The sequence below is a fragment of the Parus major genome, chromosome 2 (assembly GCF_001522545.3).
Source record: "Parus major isolate Abel chromosome 2, Parus_major1.1, whole genome shotgun sequence".
Lineage (NCBI taxonomy): Eukaryota > Metazoa > Chordata > Aves > Passeriformes > Paridae > Parus > Parus major.
The window spans coordinates 43,670,220-43,690,711 of NC_031769.1; the positions used below are offsets into that span (position 1 = coordinate 43,670,220).

At 46.4% G+C, this 20,492-nt stretch overlaps 2 protein-coding genes and 2 non-coding genes across 6 annotated transcripts; all 4 read left to right on the forward strand.

Annotated features, from left to right (window-relative positions):
• The first annotated feature begins 969 nt into the window (after positions 1-969).
• Positions 970-10,526, forward strand: SLC25A38 (solute carrier family 25 member 38). 3 transcript variants are annotated; one of them, XM_015617623.1, is made up of 7 exons: positions 970-1,149; positions 3,060-3,181; positions 3,774-3,858; positions 4,370-4,549; positions 4,992-5,160; positions 5,737-5,903; positions 6,813-10,526. In XM_015617623.1, the coding sequence occupies exons 1-7, from the start codon at positions 1,075-1,077 to the stop codon at positions 6,933-6,935; spliced, it is 921 nt and encodes a 306-aa protein (XP_015473109.1). In that variant the 5' UTR covers positions 970-1,074; the 3' UTR covers positions 6,936-10,526. The 3 variants fall into 3 exon arrangements, with proteins under 3 accessions (XP_015473109.1, XP_015473108.1, XP_015473110.1); XM_015617622.3 differs by lacking the exon at positions 970-1,149 and adding an exon at positions 1,807-2,111; XM_015617624.3 differs by lacking the exon at positions 970-1,149 and adding an exon at positions 2,164-2,286.
• A 4,270-nt stretch (positions 10,527-14,796) lies between these two features.
• On the forward strand, positions 14,797-19,488 carry RPSA (ribosomal protein SA). The gene is made up of 7 exons (XM_015617626.3): positions 14,797-14,903; positions 15,152-15,319; positions 16,293-16,411; positions 17,637-17,882; positions 18,713-18,841; positions 19,079-19,247; positions 19,344-19,488. Exons 2-7 carry the CDS (start codon positions 15,187-15,189, stop codon positions 19,436-19,438), a joined length of 891 nt encoding a protein of 296 aa, XP_015473112.1. The 5' UTR covers positions 14,797-14,903; positions 15,152-15,186; the 3' UTR covers positions 19,439-19,488.
• LOC117244001 lies at positions 16,969-17,126 on the forward strand. The gene has a single exon (XR_004496282.1). It is a non-coding gene; the product is annotated as a small nucleolar RNA SNORA62/SNORA6 family (small nucleolar RNA).
• LOC117244002 lies at positions 18,044-18,202 on the forward strand. Its single transcript, XR_004496283.1, has one exon. It is a non-coding gene; the product is annotated as a small nucleolar RNA SNORA62/SNORA6 family (small nucleolar RNA).
• Positions 19,489-20,492: the final 1,004 nt, after the last annotated feature.

A 20,492-nucleotide genomic window follows, 5' to 3' on the forward strand; every position in this document is an offset into this window, starting at 1 on the left:
ACCATCCCCAGCTCCATATAGAAACATTTCAAATGAATCACTTGAGTTTGTTTGCCTTACTAAACTTCCTCCTCTAAACAATCTACTTACCCAGCCCCATCAGAACAGCCAGAAACACAGCAAAAGAAATAGCCAAAGGGGCTCTTTCAAAATGACATGTATATCCCAGACAGCTTCCTTGCATAATCAATTGTATAACAGATGATGATGCACTGGCTTTACATGGAAACTTTTTGGTAGCAAAGGGGCTGCAGGGCTGCCTTATGTGACAAGATGCCAGAATCTGCCCCTGTGGTGGTAGGAGCCAGTTCCAGCCAGTTCCAAGATGGCCCTGCTGCTAGCCAAAGCTGAGCTCATTGGTGATACTGGTCGTGCCTCTGTGCAACAGCAGCTGTGAGAGAGTGAGAATATGTGAGAGAAATGCCCGGCAGAGTCCACAGTCAGTGAAGATGGAAGGGAAGGAGGAGCTCCAGGCAGTGGAGCAGAGATTCCCATGCAGCCTGTGATGATGCAAGTTGCCCATGTTGGTGCACAGTGGAGCGAGATGTGAGGAAGGGAATAAAGCACCAGGAGGGAAGGGGACGAGCTGTTCTTCTTTTCCATGGGTCAGCAGGCAAAGTCAGTTAATGAAATAAAGGACACCCAAGGAGGGAACTGATTAACAAGAGAGGAGCTTGCCAAAGGGGAGTATGTAATGAAGTGCTTTTGCTAGCCTGTGTGTTACATCTTTTTAGAGAAGTATGTTCTCTCTTTCTTCAGGGGCTGCCACAAGGCAAAGCGAGTACAGGAGAGGAAATGGTTTGTGCATAATGGCTACTGCTGCACACAGGGTTTTCCTTCTAGGAACACCTGGAGCATGACGTTCTGGACGTGTCATTCCTCACTTGGCCAAGGTACAGCAAGCAGGCAATTCTTAGAAAAGCAGCTTGCCAAAGCCATAACTTGCTCCTCCCAGCTCCTCCAGTTTTGTTGTTGATAAGCAGTGTCTGGCTCTGCAGGCACAGTGAAGTCACTGTCTCAGGGCTAGCACAGGTCTAGTATTGAAACACTTAATTTTGGTGCCTCACTTCCTTAATGCTCTGGAAAGCCAGCCTTCCTCTGCTCTGGGCCCAGGATGTGGATGAGCAAGTGGAAACACTAGCGATAGAGGTAAGGACATGTCAGTGTGCATCTCAGGTTTCTGAACAACACAGCATCCATAGGAAGCTGGCTTTGTGGGAAAGTGGGAGGTGTGAACTGAGGAGGACATGAAAACTGTGAGTTATGAACTGACCCTTCCCACGGCCCATGTCTGACGGAGCATGCTGAGACACAGTGCTGGATACAGCACTCAGTGCTGCAATACAGAGTATGGTTGCTGGAACTGGGTACAATTCTGGTGAGCCAAACTTCAGGCCATGGAACTGTTGGAGAAAGTCCAGATGAGGCCACAAAGCTATCAGGGGACTGGAGCACCTACTCTATGAAGACAGGCTGAAGAATAGGTTGTGTGGAGATCCCACAGCAGCCTTCCAGTACCTGGAGGGGGCCTACAGGGAAGTGAAGAGAGGGACTCTTCATCAGGAACTGCAGTGATAGGACAGGGAGCAGTGAGCATAAATTGAAAAGAGGAAATTAAGGTTAGATATTAGGAAGGGTTTTTTTTTTTTTCTGTGAGGGTGGCGGGACACTGGAACGGGTTGTCCACAGAAGCTGTCGATGCTCCACCCCTGGCAGTCGTTAAAGCCACACTGGATGGAGCCTTGAGCAATCCGGGCTAGCGTTTGCTGTCCCTCCCTGTAGCAGAGGGGCTGGAACTAGATGAACTTCAAAGATCCATTTCATCCCCTTAACGTTCTACGGTTCTATGTAGAATGTCCAAAAGCCGTGACAAACACGCGATCCAGGGGCAGAGAAGGGTGGAGGGGAGCCGGCTGTGGGCGGTGGCCGCGGTTCGGCCTCGGCACGGCTGCCGCGGCCTCCCCTGCCGCGGCGGGCGAAGAGTTACGGGAGCCGGGCGGGGCGGTGCTCTGCAGCGGGGCTGGCTCGGGGCTGGGCTGGGCTGGGCCTCGCCCCGCCCGCCGAGTTCTGGGGCTGCGGGCGGCGTTGGGATGCCGGGCCGAGAGGCGGAGGTACGACCGGGCCGGGCCAAGCTGGGCCCTTCTCGCTCGCTATGCCGAGGAGAGGCCGGGAGCAGCGCCCCGGTGGGAGGCGAGGGGGGCTCGCCGCGTCCTCCGCGCCCCTTGCGCTGCTGCGTCGTGTTCCGCGGCCTTGGGGCGGCGGGGGGACAAGTGCAGCCCCGGGACGGTGGGTCCGGGCGTACTGGGGGGAGCACTGCTGGCTTAGAGTGTGCCTCACTGCTTCTGATCTGTCCGTGCTTTCTAATCTGTCGTGATTGTGCTGCGCCGAGGAGCGCAGAAACTCGTTCTCCATTAGCAAACGCCGTTATGTGTTTATAATAATAATAATAAACAAAAAATCTCGAAATGCTAGAAAATCTTCACCCTGCCGTGGGCTTTGTGCCTCCTGCCTTGTTGCTCCCCGAGAAGTGCCGGCAGCGGCAGCCGCTGTGGATAGGAAAGGCAGCCTCAGCTGAGCAGGCCGTGCGGGGCTTGGAGCGCGTTTGGGCCGGGTTTGGCTGTGGGCAGCGTTCCTCGCCCGTGCCCCTGGCAGGACCGTGGTGTGCAGGGCTGGAAGTAATGCCAGCTGATCTGGGTGGGATTGCGGCAAAGGTACAGGTAGGTGGTGAGAAAGAGAACGCCTATTTCCTTTGTCGTGGCAAAGGGTAACCAAATGGCTGCTTGTACATTTGATGTTCAGAAAACTCTTACCAACCACGGAATTTCGAGGAGATTCTGGAACAATCTCCCAGAAAAAGCAGAGGGACCAAAAACCACAAATAAAACTTGATCAGCCTCACAAAAAGTCTGAAAAAGCTTCCTGTGCCCTAAGCAGCTGTCCTTAGCATCTGGGTTCAGCTCACCTTCCTTCCTGTAACATGCGACCTATCAGCTGAAATATTTCCTTTTATTCCGTTCTTAATTAAATAGCCATTTAAAGTTCTGTTTTTCCTCTTCCAGATGCATCCAGTCCTAAAGGCCTTTGTGTGCGGCTCCATCAGTGGCACTTGTTCCACGCTCCTCTTCCAGCCCCTTGACCTGCTGAAAACCCGCCTGCAAACCCTGCAGCCTGCTGTGAATGGGTGAGAGGAGGGGGATGCGTGGGGGGCCTTGGAGGTGCTCTGACATAGGCTTCTGCCTTATTTGCTGGCTGGGGCTTGGAGTTCAGAGTTGTAATTTGGGAAATCAGTCTTTGTAAAATAGGAGGTATGTTTTTATATTATGGAGAAGGATTGTTATTTTGCTCCAGAAGAGCTAAAATGTCTGTGGTTGTGAATGCTACTGGAATAACTTGTAACATCAACATTTGTCCTCATCTGAGAGACTGGTGCTGCTGGAGTGGCTACCAACCTCTGCCTGAAAAAAATTCTGGATGGTTGTTAGAGAATTTTTCATGTGTGCAGCTTGGTCTAGTCAACCTACAATCTGCTGCTGCTGCTGCTTACAAAGGGAATGAGCAACTAAAAATGCTAATGGTTTACAAGTTGTGAGATACAGAAGGTGATGGAGAGGCCCTGGAAGGTGCGACCAACAATAGCAGACTGATAAGGATGAGCACCTTGGAGGTGCTGAGTTAATGCACAGAGATATGAGTGAAAAAGGTGGTTGTGGAATACATCTGCCAAGGAGCAGGAGCAGGTAATTTCTTCAGTTCCTGTCTTGTCTTTCTTTCAGGTCTGGTCGTGCTGGGATGGTAACGCTGCTCTTTAGGGTTGTTCGTACTGAGAGTATTCTGGGGCTCTGGAAAGGTGTCTCTCCAGTAAGTGGCTGGTTTAACTCTTACTTGTGAAAATAAGTAGATAAATCAACTTTTATTTTTAAACTGTTTATTGCTAATTATGTCTGCCTGAATTTAAGTAGCTAACTCTTGCACAATTATTAGTGAAACCACATGATTTAGATTAAATCCTATTTTGAGGAGTTAATGTTGTTCACTGATTTGGTTGTGGCAGTCCTGAGCAGCTGAATACTTGAATGCTTTTGCAAATGTGGCATGACAACTGAAGGAACTTCATTTTGGTTTAGAATGTCTTGTTCCTAGAAAACTGCCATTGAGGAATGCATTAAATCCTGGCATTATTTGAATCATTTGTCTGTCAGTGCCACAAATTATTTCTACCTTAACTTCTTCCCTGGGCATGTTAGCTTTAGTGATATTTTTGTCTTCTACAAAGCTTCCTGTCAAGTTGAACAGTTTCAGAAATGTTCTGTAGTATATTTAGTCTTATGTAAGCTTTTTCTTTCTTCATCTGCTTCTGTTTCTCCTGAAGTCCTTTGCAAGATGTATTCCTGGGGTTGGGATTTACTTCAGCACTTTGTACGTGATGAAGCAAAAGTTTTTTGTGGACCGTTCGCCCACAGCCCTGGAGTCTGTCTTTCTGGGTGCCACTGCTCGTGCAGTTTCTGGGATTTGCATGTTGCCAGTGACTGTAGTGAAGACCCGATATGAGGTATGACTTTCCAATTAGTCCCCTGTTAATGGTGGCATACACCTTCCTTGTGATGCAAAATAAATCCTTCTGCCTGGAGAAGGTTGCTGCCATGTGGGTACAGCCAGGAATGTAGTCCTGATTTCATCTCAGTTCACACATTGTGCAGGAAATGGTATTTAGGCAAGAAGATGAAATAGAATTTACCCTAAGATTTCTAAGTTTCAGTTGTATATGATGTTTGTGTAGCATCTTTCATATGTTGCCTTCCTGAAGGATTCTTTTAAAGGCTGAGGGTAGGTGAAACCCAGTTTTTGCCTTGGGCTGTCCTCTGTGTTGCCATCTTGGGAATCACATTAAGTTCACACTACCATTTGTTTGGATATTATATCCTCAGGGTGTGTATAGGGCTCCTCAACCCGTGGCTGGCATGTGGATGACTGACCTTTGTCTGCTCTTGCAGAGTGGAAGATTTGGCTATGGGAGTGTGTATGGAGCCCTGAAGAGTATCTATCAGACTGAAGGGGTTCGTGGCATGTTCAGTGGGCTCACGGCAACGCTGCTGCGGGATGCGCCCTTCTCTGGCATCTACCTGATGTTCTACACACAGACCAAAAACCTCACACCTCAGGGTGAGGCTGAATGTTGGAGGCTGGAGGGGAAAATGTGTCCCTTCTCACATCTTGCCCTGCAGCTGACAGCCTGCATGCTCTGCTTGTTGCTCTCCACCTCAGCAAGTTAAATTAGTCTCCTGTAGGTCTTTGGGTCACACACTCGTATTTATCTATGGAGAACTGTAGACTTGCAGCTGAGGTCAGTCCAGAAATGGAGACTGGCCCTAAATTGATTGATTCATGAAGACTGATGTGAAAGTTGGTTAGTGAGCAGTTGTCTTAAGCACTGCTTGCTGCTTCTGCTTGTCGTGCATACTGCTCAGTTTCAACGAAACTTGGGCTTCTCTGATATTAGAACTCACTGGGGCAACATTTGTACAATTTCTTCTTTTCTGATTTTCTGTCAAATTCAGTTCCTCAGCAAGTGAGGCTTTTCAATAGTACTAACTTTTGACTAGTAACCACTTTTCCCCTTGAAAGGTTTCTCTAGGCTCTGATGTTGATTTAATCATTCAATAACTTTCACTTTGTCAAGCAGCATGAGTGTTCCTGGCCTAAATGGTGTCTGAGTGCATTCCCTTTGCTCTGTTGCAGACCAGCTGGATCCAGTGCTCATGCCCTTGCTGAATTTTGGCTGTGGGATCTTTGCGGGAATCTTGGCCTCTCTGGCAACACAACCTGCTGATGTCATCAAGACACACATGCAGCTCTCACCCCAAAAGTACCACAGGACAAGCCAGGCCATTGCCTTTATCTACAAGGTGAGGTGAATCCCTTCTGATATGCACAACCACATCCTCAATTCTGATCCCCTTCCTCAAAGCACAGCTGTGGTGGGGAAGTTGTTGCCTTTTAAAGGAGGTGAACAAGTGTCAATGCTTCATCTGCTCTTGCAGTTGGACAATTCAGTGTTGGCATTTTCAAGATGATGAAGGGGATCATGCTGTGGTAGACCAACACTATAGTGTGCAGTGCAAAATGCTGGATTCAGATACATACCAGCTACAAAATAATTATTTTCTCTTTAGGCATCAGAAGGTAAATTAAGGCTCAGGTCTATCCCAGGAATGGGATGGAGAAGTAGTCAAAGCCCACCATTCCTTTCCTGCTGTCAGAAGGGCAGATCTTGGCAGATTCATTCTGTTTTCCACATTGAACTCTGTTCCTAAGCAATAATCTGTTTATTTGTGCATGCATTTTTATGTACCTTTTTTCCTCAAAATTATTTTTTTTTAATTTTAAAAATTCTTAAAAAATGGGTTTTTTTTTTACTTCAGTACTTAGAAATGTCAGGTTTTTACAGAATAACTAAGAAGCTTTTGTAAAGATGAAGCTTTAAAACAAAGACTAGTCATTTTCCTGTACTGTCTTGAAATGATTACACCCTTGCCTTCTCTTTGTTGGACTTGAGTGTGGCTTTCCCCATCTGTTGTCTCCATCCTGGCCTTCCTTTTTCCACTCACTGCTCTTCCTGGTTTCCTGGGTAGCCCTGCAGTAGTGCAGTGCTACAGGTTCTTCCTAAACACTAAATGCTGTTTCAGCCCAGGTCTTTCAGAGACTGATCTGGGTCTGAGCTGAAATACATCTTGTGCTGTTTTGTGTAATAAATGATGAGAAATTAAAACCCTCTAGGCAGATTGGGATGAATTGCAGTTTATTTCCTGTTACAGGATTTCGGGCTGGTTGGCTTTTTCCGAGGCGGTGTGCCCCGAGTCCTCAGGCGCACCCTGATGGCAGCAATGGCATGGACGGTGTATGAACAGATGATGGAAAAAATGGGCTTGAAGTCCTGACTGAGCTGCACAAGAAAGGACCAACTTCACTCCTTCTCCCGTTTGCTGTGATCAACTGGCACTGAGAAGTTCCCAGTTCCACAGAGGAATAAGCCTTCCTCAGCCAGGAGGAAGAAAGCTCTTCTGAGACAGGGGATTAGGCCTTTTGGCAAGTAGAGGAAAGGAAGGATTGGATCTTGGTGGTGTTCGATCAATGCATTCCAGAAGGACTGCACTAGCAGAGTGCCATGGGAAATGGCAGGGTTTTCACATCCTGGTTACTATGCTGAGAAGCCCCTTTTGAAAATAACTCTATCCTCACCACCTTTATGCAATGGGATAGTATTAAAGCACAAGTGTTTGAGGAGAAAACGGTGATGGCAGAATCTGCCAGCCTGTTTCTTGCTGTTGTGGCCAGAAAGGCCACAGTGACCACCATCTGATGTAGATCCTCCTTCCTCATATGCTTTATTCTCATAGGAGAACACTAGGCCCTGGTGGGAAACTGGATGTGTCTTGTAATGCTTATATTGCAGGAATGGGTGGAAGAGAAATGAAGTGCAGAGGAAAAGCTACAAACTTGGTCTCTGCCACCACTTTTGTACTGTGAGTGATAGCAGAGAAAGTAACTGGAACTGCCTTGCTGTGTTACGTGTTATTATGTGATAGAGCATCTTAACACTCTCGAGATGTCTTTCTGCCTCTACAGCAGAGTTTGCACAGGAATTAAGAAGCATAAGGCACTTTAGAATTGATTGCTACCAAAGTTCTACTTGTTCTCTGAAAAAAGAAAAAAAAAAGAAATGCTGCTGGTCTAACTATGGAAGGAGCACTCAAGTGGGTTTTGTTGGGGTTTTTTATGCAGTTGTCATAGAGACTTACTTGCTTCCTATTCCTTATTTGTTAATCCATGATCAACACTCAGTGTGAATTGGTCCTTAGATGTAGCTTTTAGGGCCATGGCTCATAATGTATAAATGTGTAATGGAAACAGATACAGATACTGGCACTTCAGATTTCCCCTACAGCATCACTGATTGCATGTGGAATATGTTTTGATTTGGAAAGAAAAGCTTGCTATTTCTGTAAGCTTTCTCCGAAGTTTGAGCCCTATGGGTGTTTGGTAGTGACCTTTAATTCCCCTAGGGCTCTACACAGGCCCTTCACATGTTCCTGGCTGATTCTTTTCTCTTATCAGGTAGTCATGTTCGAGTATGCCTGAGTTTAGATACACTTTTCATCCTCTGTGCCTTCTTACTCTTTCCTACTGTGTTACTCAGACCTCAGAGTGTGTGCCAGGTACAGCTTGCTCCCCTCTTCACTTGTGCCTCTGTGATGGGTTTGGTCCCTTGCAGCTCTGTTAGCATAGCCATGAAGCTGGCGTGGAAGTGTGCATCCTGTTCTGTAGTGTGCCTTGCAGAAAACTTAGCTTTGGCTTTTATTTTCTTAAATATCTAGGGATATTGCAATTCACTTTAGAACCAGAGCACCTCTCTCTAAATATGAAGATAGGACGCTGTAGCTGTGTGAACAACCAGTGCTACCTACCTGTTGATCATAAATTTTAGAGTGTATTTTGGACAATCACTGCCTGTCCAGGCAACTTCCTGAGCACAAGAGCAGAGGAGATTTGGGTTGTTAAACGTGCTCTTTACCAGATTTCATCTCCAAGAAGGCTTGATGACTGATGTAAAAGTTGAATGAAATGTAAGAGGACAGGTTGGAGACGTGGAAAATGCTGCTCGTTTTCAGACTCAGCCCATCTGTGAGGGGGAGGTTGGTGCTCTGCAGTGCAGGAGTCCCCAAGAATGGTTCTGTGTGAACATGTCTACATGCTAGCAATACAGCCCTGCATCAAGTTAGGCATGTGGCACATTATTTGCTAAGTCCTAAACCTAAACACCTGTTCCTTTCTTTTGCTCTTCCTTCTGCCCTTAGAGAGCAGAACTTGAGAGTGCATGAAACCATGGTAACTGCACATCCTGCTTGTTTGCTATCCTGAGCACTATTGGCACAGAGCTGGAGAACCAAGTCTAGGATTGCTGACCTTGCAGAATAAGGTGGCAATTAGATGAGTTACCTCATTTGTTCTTTATTCCCCTATGTATGGAATCAAACCAGTGTTGTGCTGGGATCCTGAATTTATTTGGGGCATTATAAATCTGGCATGTGAGTTGGATCTGTTGATCATCCTGGGCTGTGGTAGCCAAGGGCACTGTGTGGGGACACCTGCAAGGTGCTTCACACATACTTTGTTCCGGATTTAACAGTGGCAAAGCAATGTGCAACTTGTACAGACATAAACTCTTCAAATGAGGCAGGCAAGCAAAGAATGTGAGGTAATCTGGACTTAAATAAGGTCCTCACCGAAACCTGAATTTCAGGAACACTTTGGTAGCTTTTATGTCCATGTACTCCTATCTGGTCAAGTAACAAAGGAAGAAGTAGAGAATTTATTCCTAAGTGCTAATGTTTTAAGGTCTGCTGTGGAGTTGTATGTTTGTTTGTTTGAAATCTGGAATTAAGCCTAAAGCTTTCTCTTTGGGAAAGTTTTTCCATTTGGCTTTGGTCCTTTGTTATTGGAGTAGAGTGAAAAACTGCATGGCTTTTGGCTTGTGGATTAACCTGGGCTCCTCTGAGTTTAAGAAAGAGAGAATCTAAACTGCACTGTGTTTCATCTACCATTGGTGCTGCAAATCCAAAAGCTTATCTACCTGTGACTTGTGAAGAATGAATTCTGTGGTGCAAGCTTGTTCCATGTTTCTCTTTGTTATTTATTTTGTCAGGTGTCATATATGGGGGAAGGGAAAGCCTGAAGTTCTGCTTCACTCTATTCTGAAAGCTTTATCACATGGTCAGGCATTAGACTATTTCTTAGCTCTGATCTTTACTGTCCTTCACCCTTTTCCCCTCTTCAAAAACATTTTGTTTCTGAAGTGATGTATTGAAGTTAGTCCTTGATAGCTGTAGCAAGTCAAGACAATCAAGTGCATGAACTTGAAGTTTAGCTATATTCCCCTTGAGGTTTAATGCTTCTGCTTAACAACAAATTGTCACTGTTCAGTCTAAAGGTAAACTAAATCAAATAAAAGATCTGGACAGAGTTGCTTAATCACCTACCTGCATCATGCCAGCAATTCAACACAAACAATCTTGCCAGATAATAATTTCCAAAGCCATCTTTGCTTGGATTCCAGAGGCAGTGGTGTGCTCCCTCTGCATGCTTTGGGATCACAGTTGGATCCCTCTTGGACTGACCTCTGTTGCTGGCAATGCACAGTTAGTGATCGTGCACTGTCACTGCTTATCCCTGCAGCTGTGGCTAAGAACACAGTTGGCTGGCATGTTGAGGCAGGCAGTGTGTAAGTGAATTGTAAGGAGACAAGAGAAATAGTCTGATTATTCATGCTTTAGAAACTTTATATTTCCACTCTTCCTGTGTGATGATTTGTTTGGGTTTTTTTTTTTTTTTTCTCTCAGTGTCTTAAACAGAACTGGAGCTTTGGAACATTGCATAGCTTTGAGCATTGTGAGTGCTTATGTGTCTATATAAAATATTTATTTGAAAAGGTGTATTATATGTTTCTATTAAAAACTGGTTGCTAAAATGAAGGATGTAATCTCTTCAGCGTTTCTTTAAAAAAATCCAAACAAACAAGCCCCAAACCGATGAAATGCACAAGGGATTGGATGGAATAGAGGCTTAAGAAGGCAAAAGGAGTTTTTGAAGATGACAGGACTGTTGCATGTGTTCAGAGCCCATAAAAGGGACGGAATATTCTCTTCTTTGGTGGTGTATAATATGCACAGGTTGTGCTAGTACAACCTAAATCAACTTTTCTTAAAAGGAAAAAACACATAGCACTGGGGAATATTGTGTTTTACACAGCTTCCTCTGCCTGCCTGCTGTGTGTAAAGACAGATGGCTGTTGAATCCTGTACTAGTTGGTTAAATACCTGCCTTCAGGTCAGTGAGGTTTTAAGCTCTCTGTTTTCAGTCTCCTGCTGATCAGGTTTTTGCTGCTCAGGGAGTCTGATCTCAGCAGGGGACCAGAAATTGTACCTGGGACACAATTGTCTCCTGCAAGGTATAATGCAAGGGGATGCTGGATTGCTGTGATCTCTTGCTGTCACAGTATGGTCCTGGGATTTGGTAGCAAGCAGGTTGTTCTAAGCAAAACGTTGTTGATGCTGAGATGTGCATCTTCCAGATGTGAAGATCCCAAGCCTCTTCACTTTTTTTGCTTAGATGATACATTCTCACATGGAGGAATTCTCATGGAGGGTTATCTGTGTATGACAGATCTACCAGACAGTGCTGAGGTGCAGCCTTGTGGCAGCTGAACCTAAATTGCTCGTGCAGGTTCCTGATAGCAAGTTAGGCCTGGGATAGTGCCTGCTCCTGCACTCAGGGCTCCCCAGAGCTCTCCTGCTGCCTTGAAGAATCATCTCTTGTGTAGTGGGTGTTGCTGTCCATGCTGCTGATAGCTGCCCCAGCTGTGAGAAGAGATAACAGACAAGCTCCCTAGCCCTTCTGGGTGGCAGGTGGGGAAGATTGAAAATCTAAAGGCACTGTGGCTGTAACAAAACACTGAATTACAGGTCTCCCTTCCTCATTAAAAATGGGAAAACACTTTGCTTGCTTTTTCAGTTCTTAATGAGTTTTGTGCTGCACAAGCACTGACACCAGAATTGAGCAGAAGAGATTCCTCATCCCACACAGACACATATATATGCATGCTTTTGTGAGCTCCATGTGGGTTTCTTGAATATACTTATCCCTTCTGGCTTTGGTACTTATTTCAAAATAGCAAGCTGATTTTCCTCATTGCAGTTTCTTAATTTGTGATTTTATCAACGTAAAATGCTTTAGGAGTTTTTATCATAATGCATTGAGGAGTTTTAATAAAAATCCCAGCAAGAGGTTAAAATTATACTTCTGCAAGTTTTGTGACATGTGTTAGGCAATTTAACTTTGTAGAACTAGAAATAAGAAGGGAAGAGATTTGCCAAAGTATATTTTCCCAAAACATGTAAGAAATAATAACAAACATTTGAAACACAAGCCAAAATGGAATTTACAGGGAAGCACAGTAACATTAGTGAAGTTTCACTGAAGGTGGGTTGATCTTCGTAGTTCTTTGCCTTCTGCAAGGGTGCCACACCATCTCTTGGGTGACACCCACTGTCGTGTTTGGTGGAGAAGATATTACATGAAAGGTCTTCCCCAGACACACAACCCAAGCCCCTCATCGCAGGAGCTGTTCTGGCAGCACAGGACACGTCCTCTGCAGCCCTGTGAGGAACCCTCTCTCCCCGCACACAGGGGTCCTGGTACAGCCCCTTGCTCAGAGGCTTCTGGCAAGGGCTGCTGCTCTCTGCTGCAGCTTGGGCTGGCTCTCTGGGAGATGCTTTTTCTGGGGCTTTGTAACCACCCCAGGCACCTGCTCGAGGTCCTCAATGCAGCACCCAAAGGCTGGTGGTAGCTCTGTGATGCTTCTCTCTGCAGGCCCTGAGTCTCCTCGGCACTGCAGGGGGACCAGTGGCTCACAGCCCCTTTCCCTGGCTTTGCTTGCTGCAGAGCAAGGCTGTTCCCAGAGGCTGCCCGAGGCTCTGCATGTAATTGTGTAACAGAGTTCAGTGTGAACTTCAGACCAGAGAAACCTTGGTGATAAGATAGGTGATAAGATAGACTTTCACCTGAGGTGCATGTCCAGTAGTAACAGATTTATTTCAAACTGTGTTAACACACAGATATAAAATGAAGACAAGCTTTTAGGTTAGTTAAGGAAATAATTTGAAACACTTTACTGTCCAAGCTTTATCATGACTTTTCCAAGCCCTCTCATGGGCTGTGGGCCTCATGGTCTACCAGAAAGGGCCACATGTAACAACAAGAACTACGTTAAGTATTGGAGATGCCAAACAATTCTATAATGCTTTCCAGTGGCATACTTTTGATACCAGTGTATTTACTGCAATATTCATTACTTGATTTCTAATCATTATGTTCAAATACACTTAATACTGTTGGGATTCAGTTGTGTACAGAAAAGCTAAATCCAGACTAAATCCACTGCACTCACCATAGTGACATCATCATTATCTCTCCTCTTCCTTCCCAAGCTAATATTCACACTGCTCCTGTCTCCTTAGGCTGTACATAGCTCCATCAGGTCAGCTCTCACTGCCCACAGTGCACTTATCAAAGTGCCACAGATGTCTATAATCTCTCAGGCAATAATAGTTCATGCTCTTGCTGAGAGTTCACTAATCTGTTGCTGAGTTTCATTTTACCTACTTTGTCACCACCATGTGACAAATGTTTGAATTACTCTCTTACAGAATATTCTAAAGCTGATCTGGTAATCTTGCTAATTCACACCATCTATTTAACATAAGCACAACATTAACATAAGCATGACATAAGCATAACATTTCTCAGGAGACAAAGAACATACATGAGATGATGTTGTAACCTACTTTAAACAATGCTCCCCCAGAGTAACTCAGGGCTTAGACATCAAAAAGGGGCTGTCAGAAGAGTTCAGGCCCAATCCCACTGATGTGGTTATATGAGGTTAAAATAAAAGAGAGAAAACTAAATGAATACTGTTGTTAGCAAGATATGAAGATGACCAAGGCACTGGCAGTACTGAGGGCACAGTGTAGAAGTCTGTCCAGAAATGTATCCAGATCTTGATGACAGCAAGCATAGCAAAGTAACTTTTCTTTTTTTTTCCCAAGAAATTCCATTCTCAGGCCTGTATCTGCTTCCAGAATAGTACAAGGAAGATAAGAAAGTTGATGAAGATTCTTAAATCTCATCACTTTCTGTTGTTTCTTAAAAGCAAACAACAAAAAACCCCAAACCCAACGACACGCACAAAAAAAGGGGCAAGTAACACAAGAATGTCTGCTGCAGAACAAGGATGTGTAAGTCCAGTGTCAATTTCACCTGTTTTTCCTGTCATTTCTGCAAAGGACAGGGACACCCGTGGCTGCCCAAGCTCTCCCGTGTGGTGCCGGAGCAGTGCCCTTGCAGGGAGGGGGAATGTGAGAGTAGGGAAGATGCTACAGCTCCTTACAAGTTTTCCCACCACAGCAGGCAGTTTAGAGGCTAGATGTAATTAATCAAATAATTATCAGCCCCCTGAGAGCATGTATTTCGCTTTCAGCAGGAAAATGGAATTATGAAACGTTTAAAATAAATCTTTGCTTCCTTTTCGCTTCAGAACCCCCAAAACCAGCCTTGATGTTGGAGCACCAGCCACAGGATGCTCTGAAGCAGCCCCTGAATGCCAGAGCCACAGAATCAGTTCGGTTGAGAAAAGATCTCTGAGATCATGGGGTCAAAGCCATGACCCAACACCACCCTGTCAACCAGACCACGGCATTGAGAGCCACATCCAGTCTGTCCTTAAACACCTCCCGGAACGCTGACTCCACCGCCTCCCTGGGAAGTCCATTCCAGTGTAATCACTCCTTCTGGGGAGATATCCCTCCTAATGTCCAACCTAAACCTCCCCTGGTGTAAGCTGGGGCTGTCTCTGGCTGCTTAGGAGAGGATGCCGACCCCCACCTGGCCACACGCTCTTTCAGGGAATTGTAGAGAGCGACAAAGTCCGTCCTGAGCCTCCTCTTCTCTGAGCTAAATACCCCTGGTGCCTCAGCCGCTCCTCATAGGACTCACACCGCAGACCCTTCATCAGGTTTTTTTCCCCCTTCTCTGCATTGGTAATCCCACAAATCCCACGAATTTCGTTCAGAACCAGTGTCGGGAAGGGCCGGCAGGAGCGGGCGGAGCGCGGATCGCGCCCGGCCTGGGGATCCCAGGGAGGCGCCGCTGGAGCACGGCCCCGCCCCCGTCGCAGAGAAGCCCCGCCCCCGAGGCGCCCCATTGGCTGGCGAAGCTATATATAGATGTCAGGCGGGGGGAGGTTCTCTTTCGGCTCCGTGCCGCCCTGGCCTCCACACGGCGTTGTCAGCGTGAGTCGGGGCCGCCGGGCGGGGGGCGCGGGGGCGGCGGGGGGCGCGTTCTCCGCCCTGCGATAACACCGCGGGGCACTGTGCATCCCGCCGCGCTGCCGGCGGCCGGGCCGGGCCTGGCCAGGCCGCGGTCCCGGAAGGCCGAGGCCTGCCGGGTGTAGCGCGGGAGGCGGCCCAAGATGGCGGCCGGGGCGGCTGGACCTCGTGGCGCGTCCCCGCCGGGCTGAGCCGGGTCCCTGTGCCCGCAGGTTCCCTGTCGTTGCTTCCAAAGGGAAACCCCACAATGTCCGGAGGCCTCGATGTCCTGCAGATGAAGGAGGAGGATGTCCTCAAATTCCTCGCTGCCGGGACCCACCTGGGAGGTACCAACCTCGACTTCCAGATGGAGCAGTACATCTACAAAAGGAAGAGCGATGGTAAACAGGCGGGATGGGTGGCCTGGGTTGGGCAGCCAGGATCTTATGGGCACAACTGGGAAAAACAGGAAAGTGCTAGTGTTTGATCTCTCTAGCATGGTTTTTCCGTGGCCTTTGCATACCAAACGGTCTTAACTCAGAGAAGGAGAATAAAATACTGATTTTGGAACAATTGGACTAGCTCACAGATGGTTTGAGTAATTTTGCTAGTTCCTGGCTATATTAATAGAATGGTTTTAGAATGTCAGTAATGGTTTCTCCTTGTTTGTATTGGTCTTCAGTCTAAGCTGCTCTGTGTTAAAAGATTAAAACTCATTCCAGGCCTAGGTTTTTGATAATAGATGCTGGAAGCATATGACATTAAAACCATATGGGGAGAATTTTCTTTGGAATAGCTTTGCACTAGCTAGAATGAGACCAGGATGTCATCATTTAATAAAGGACATTGAGGTGCTGGAGCATGTACAGAGAAGGGTAGCAAAGTTTTTGAAAGGTCTAGAAAACGTCATGAAAAATTACTGAAGGAGCTGTATTTGTTTAGTCTTGAGAAGAAGGGGCTCAGGGGGGATCTCACTGCTCTCTACAGCTACCTTAAAGGAGGGGCCACCCTCTTCTGCTTGCCAGCAGTCAGAGGACCCGAGGAAATGGTCTTAAGATGAGACAAGGAAGATTCAGGTTAAATAACAGAAAAAAAATTCACTCCTTGGGTGGTCAGATAGTGGAATAGGTTGCCCAGTTGCCTTTAAGGGGGCCTTGATATGTGTGGTGTTAAGGCTTAGTGGTTACAGCAGCAGTGGTGGGTGAACAGTTGGGTGGGATGATCTTGGAGGTCTTTCCCAAAGTTGATGATTCTATGAATTTTGGAGTAACCATAGCCATGTCAACCATGTGACAGGTTTAATGGCAGAGGAGTGCTATCCTGTTACAGGATCTTGTATTTGCTGGTTGCTCTAAAGCCTTTTCTTGCCAACAGGTATTTACATCATCAATCTGAAGAGGACTTGGGAAAAGCTGCTCCTGGCAGCTCGTGCCATTGTTGCCATTGAGAATCCAGCTGATGTGAGCGTCATTTCTTCCAGGAACACTGGACAGGTAAGGACATCAGGAAGCCTGCAGTCTTGGGAGCAGGATTCCCTTGCCTGCCAGTAGCAACTTGGTGATAACAGCCTGTTTCACCAGTTTCAACTATAGGAATGCTTTCTGTAAACACGGTTTTTGTGTTGGCACTTGGCAGCTTAAAACAGATGAATTGAAACCCACTCCCCATTTCATTGTGTTAGATAACTTATTTTTTTCCTTATCCTCTTCCTCTTGGATTTCTGTCATATAAGTGGTCAGTCCCCTCGTGGTCCCTTCCTCCCAGAGCTACTGTGTGAAATTAGCACTGATTTTCTGGGAACAGTAAGCACCTGGTATGAAACCTGTCGAAGAAATTTTCTAGTTATTGAGCAAGGTATAGTAACTGGTATATTTATAATTTTGACTCTAAATTTTTAGCAAAAACATTCTGTTATAGAGGGTGATAACCTTTAATTAGTCACTGGAATTTGTGAGCTTAGTTTAGGTAACTGCAGGTGGGGGCCACAAATGTTTAGAGAGATTCAGGGGGTGGGTTGTTGAAGAAAAGGCTTGGTTTCCCATGGGCTTGATGTGCACACTGTTAAAGCTTGATGCTGAGGTCAGTTTCTGGCCAATGAGCTCTCAAGTGTCGGAGGTGTGCGACAGCAAAGGATGGCAGGGTTTTCGCTAACGCCAGGAGAGGGGCTCCCTCTAGGATTGGAGTTTGATAGTAGGCCCTGCCACATGCCTGAGAAGCTGGAAGCTGTTGCAATTGGATAAGGATTGCCAACTGCAGTTTTTAAATGGATACAGCTGCAATTTGTGTGTGTTTATTACTGAGTTTTTGTGTAGCTCCTTGAAGTTCCTTGATAATGAAAAGATGTAGAAATAATGGAAGAAAATGTGCTTTGCTTTTTTCGGAAGCTTTTTGTTTAATTTCCCATGATTTGATTATGAGAGTTTGGAGTAGAGACTGCTAGTCACTTGAAGGGAAGAGAAGGCTTTTTTCTATATTCTGACTTACTGCTTTGCTGGTGGATATGGTCTTTTAAACTCATGGTGTAACTCTTTTCAGTAACATTTTTATTTTGTTGTCCTGAGGTGGTGAGCCCTCATTTCTCAGGAATGGAAAAATACAGTTCAGTTAAATTTCATACACATTCACCAACAGTGCCTGGGTGACCTGGCTGAAATGCACTTCTCTGATTTGGTTGAAATGCTCTTTTCCTGTTTCACCTTTGCTGTGTCCCTTTTGCAGCGTGCGGTTCTGAAGTTTGCTGCTGCCACTGGGGCTACTCCTATTGCCGGGCGTTTCACCCCTGGCACCTTCACAAACCAGATCCAGGCAGCTTTCCGTGAGCCACGGCTCCTGGTGGTTACGGACCCCCGGGCTGATCACCAGCCGCTGACAGAGGCATCCTATGTCAACATCCCCACCATTGCCCTGTGCAACACCGACTCCCCGCTGCGCTATGTGGATATTGCTATTCCCTGCAATAACAAGGTACCGCTTCCCTGTGGCATTCCAGGCATCTTCCTCCAGAGCCTGCCCTGGGCTTCCAAGATAGATGCTTTCTGCAAGGGAGGCTTGGCTTGTATCTCACTTGTATCTCGGAGGATGAGCTAATTAATGTCTCCTGCAGGTGGGTGGGGAGGAGAAAATGAACTGCACACAGTTGGAGCTTGGAGCTGAGGCCGGTTTCTGGCCAAGGAACTCTCAAGTGTAGGACGTGTGCTATAGTAACCTGGCAGGATTTTTCGCTGACGCCATGAGGGTCTTTGTGGCCCAATGAGTGGAGTTTGATAGTCATTCTTGCCACAGATCATGAATATGAAAGATAAAGTGAACTGATGAGGAAACTGCTTTGAAAACATTACCTTGCCAGAAATCACCTAAAAGGTAAAGTCTAGAAAGATGAGAAGCTATCTTTGATCTCTGTCTAGATGTCATTCATGAAAACTAGTGTAAGACACATGTGAGGATGTGCATAAGCTTTGTTTATTTTGTCAAGTTTTCAATTTCTTCATTCTTGAATATGGTGAATATCATCCTTGTCTTTTGGATGAGATTCACATGGGTGAGCAACATGAAACTCAGTAACAGAGTTACTTCAGGCCATCTTGTAATGGCATCATGATTTCTGCAGAGACCTGAAAATGTCACCGGGAACTTGAAAAGTTGCCCTTTTTTTGAAGTTCAAGTACTTAAGTCTGGCATTGGCAAGTAATGTCTTTGACCAAGCATGAGCCTTGGATGGGGTACAAATATGTATTTTGCTCTTTCTGCAAAGGTTTAGCTTTACAGCATCTCTTATCTACTTTCTTCTGTTCCAGGGAGCCCACTCAGTGGGCCTGATGTGGTGGATGCTGGCTCGGGAGGTCCTGCGCATGCGTGGCACCATCTCCCGTGAGCACCCCTGGGAAGTCATGCCTGACTTGTACTTCTACAGGGATCCTGAGGAGGTAGGAGCCTCGTGGCAGGGAGTGTCTCTCTGGGATGTTCTGCTTGTGCTCCTGTCACACGGTCCTGTGTGTCCGCTGTCAAGGACAGGATTTGCCAATATAGTGATGACACTTCACACTCCACTGTGGTGGTTGGCTAATTGTATTGCCAGTTGGTGCCTGTTGTCTGATATGTGATAGTAAGGGTTGTGTTTGGGTGTGTTCCTGGAAGACTCAGGCCGGGCTCTTCCATTGCAGATTGAAAAGGAGGAGCAGGCAGCTGCTGAGAAAGCAGTTACAAAGGAAGAATTCCAGACTGAATGGACCGCCCCGGCACCTGAATTCACTGCTCCTCCTCAGCCTGAGGTTGCAGATTGGTCTGAGGGAGTGCAGGTCCCGTCTGTGCCCATCCAGCAGTTCCCCACAGGTCAGTTTGGGGAGGTGTCTGTGGGAAGGGGTGGGAGGTGGTGTTGTGGGTGGAAGGAGCTGGGGAGCACTAATGTTCTTGTATTTGTGATTGCAGAGGACTGGAGTGCCCAGCCTGCTACTGAGGACTGGTCAGCAGCTCCCACGGCCCAGGCTACTGAGTGGGTTGGCACTGCCACGGAATGGTCTTAACTTCAGCCCTGCTGTACTGAGAGAGAAATAAAGGCTGGTTTAGTACATGCTGTGCTGGTACTGCATTTGTGAAGTTGGCTGGTGACATGTGGGTAGTATGGGGTGGGGCAGACTCCTCAGGCAGGAGTGGTGCGTGTTACACCCTGTTAAATGGAACTCTTAAATGGGGCTGTGGGCTCTGTCCCTGCCTGTAGCAATTCCCTGGGCTGCCCATCCTCTCTTTCTCAGTCTCTGGGGCTGGTCTCACGTTCCAGTCTTGCCTAGCTCCACCCTGGTATGGAGACAGCCATGTGTGTGCTCATGGGAGAGGGGGTGGTGGCATGGGGCAGAGCCATTCGTTTTCATTTTTTTCTTTTTTTTTTATAGTAGCCCATCTGGGTCCACCCAAATTTGTTGTTCTGCCTGGGGTTTCCCAAGTTTGCAGGGAAAGGAAGGTTCTGGTGACCAGGTGTGGGACGTGGCCTGACTGCACAGTATGGTGAACAGAGCCCTTCAGTGGGAGCTACTCTTCTGATGGAATCCCAGCTTTTAGCATCCATATTGCCAATTCTTACCTCAAAAATACTGCAGTAATCTTCAGGAAAGAAAATAATCTTAATTTATATGCTTTAGTTCTTGAGGATTATATTGCTGTGATTATTAGCAATAATGGGAAGTGGACCTTTCACCAAGAGAAATGGGGGTTTTGTTTGTTGGAGTTGAAGATTGTTCAAATTGGATCGTTTTTTCCAGTTGGTGTGGTTGCAAATGCTCCTTCTTGTACCTTCAGCACTGACAATCAGCCTGTAAATGTTTTCTTTTGGCATGTGCTCATTTCATTTTGCTGTAATAGTGCATATTAGCAGTAAAAAAACCTAAAGCAAGTTATGCATATTACTGCATGGTATCTGTCCAAAGGAGGCTGGTCTTTCTTCCTCTTGTCTTTACCTATTACATGCAAGGTGCCTAAAGGTTTTGTTAATAATGAACAGCATTTAGCTGAGAGGTAGGTGAGCACCATTTGGTCCTGAAAGAGCCCTCCCTGTTCTGTTCGTTCACTGTGTTCCTCAGAGGT

What these genes read in the sequence shown, in the direction of transcription:
- SLC25A38 (XM_015617622.3), top strand. Translation starts at nt 1,854, where the DNA reads ATGTCCAAAAGCCGTGACAAACACGCGATCCAGGGGCAGAGAAGGGTG. An exon ending in TGCCGGGCCGAGAGGCGGAG is followed by an intron (nt 2,112 to 3,059) that starts GTACGACCGGGC and finishes TTCCTCTTCCAG; the next exon opens with ATGCATCCAGTCCTAAAGGC. An exon ending in CCATTGCCTTTATCTACAAG is followed by an intron (nt 5,904 to 6,812) that starts GTGAGGTGAATC and finishes TTCCTGTTACAG; the next exon opens with GATTTCGGGCTGGTTGGCTT.
- RPSA (XM_015617626.3), top strand. Translation starts at nt 15,187, where the DNA reads ATGTCCGGAGGCCTCGATGTCCTGCAGATGAAGGAGGAGGATGTCCTC. An exon ending in CTTCCAGGAACACTGGACAG is followed by an intron (nt 16,412 to 17,636) that starts GTAAGGACATCA and finishes TCCCTTTTGCAG; the next exon opens with CGTGCGGTTCTGAAGTTTGC. An exon ending in CATCCAGCAGTTCCCCACAG is followed by an intron (nt 19,248 to 19,343) that starts GTCAGTTTGGGG and finishes TTGTGATTGCAG; the next exon opens with AGGACTGGAGTGCCCAGCCT.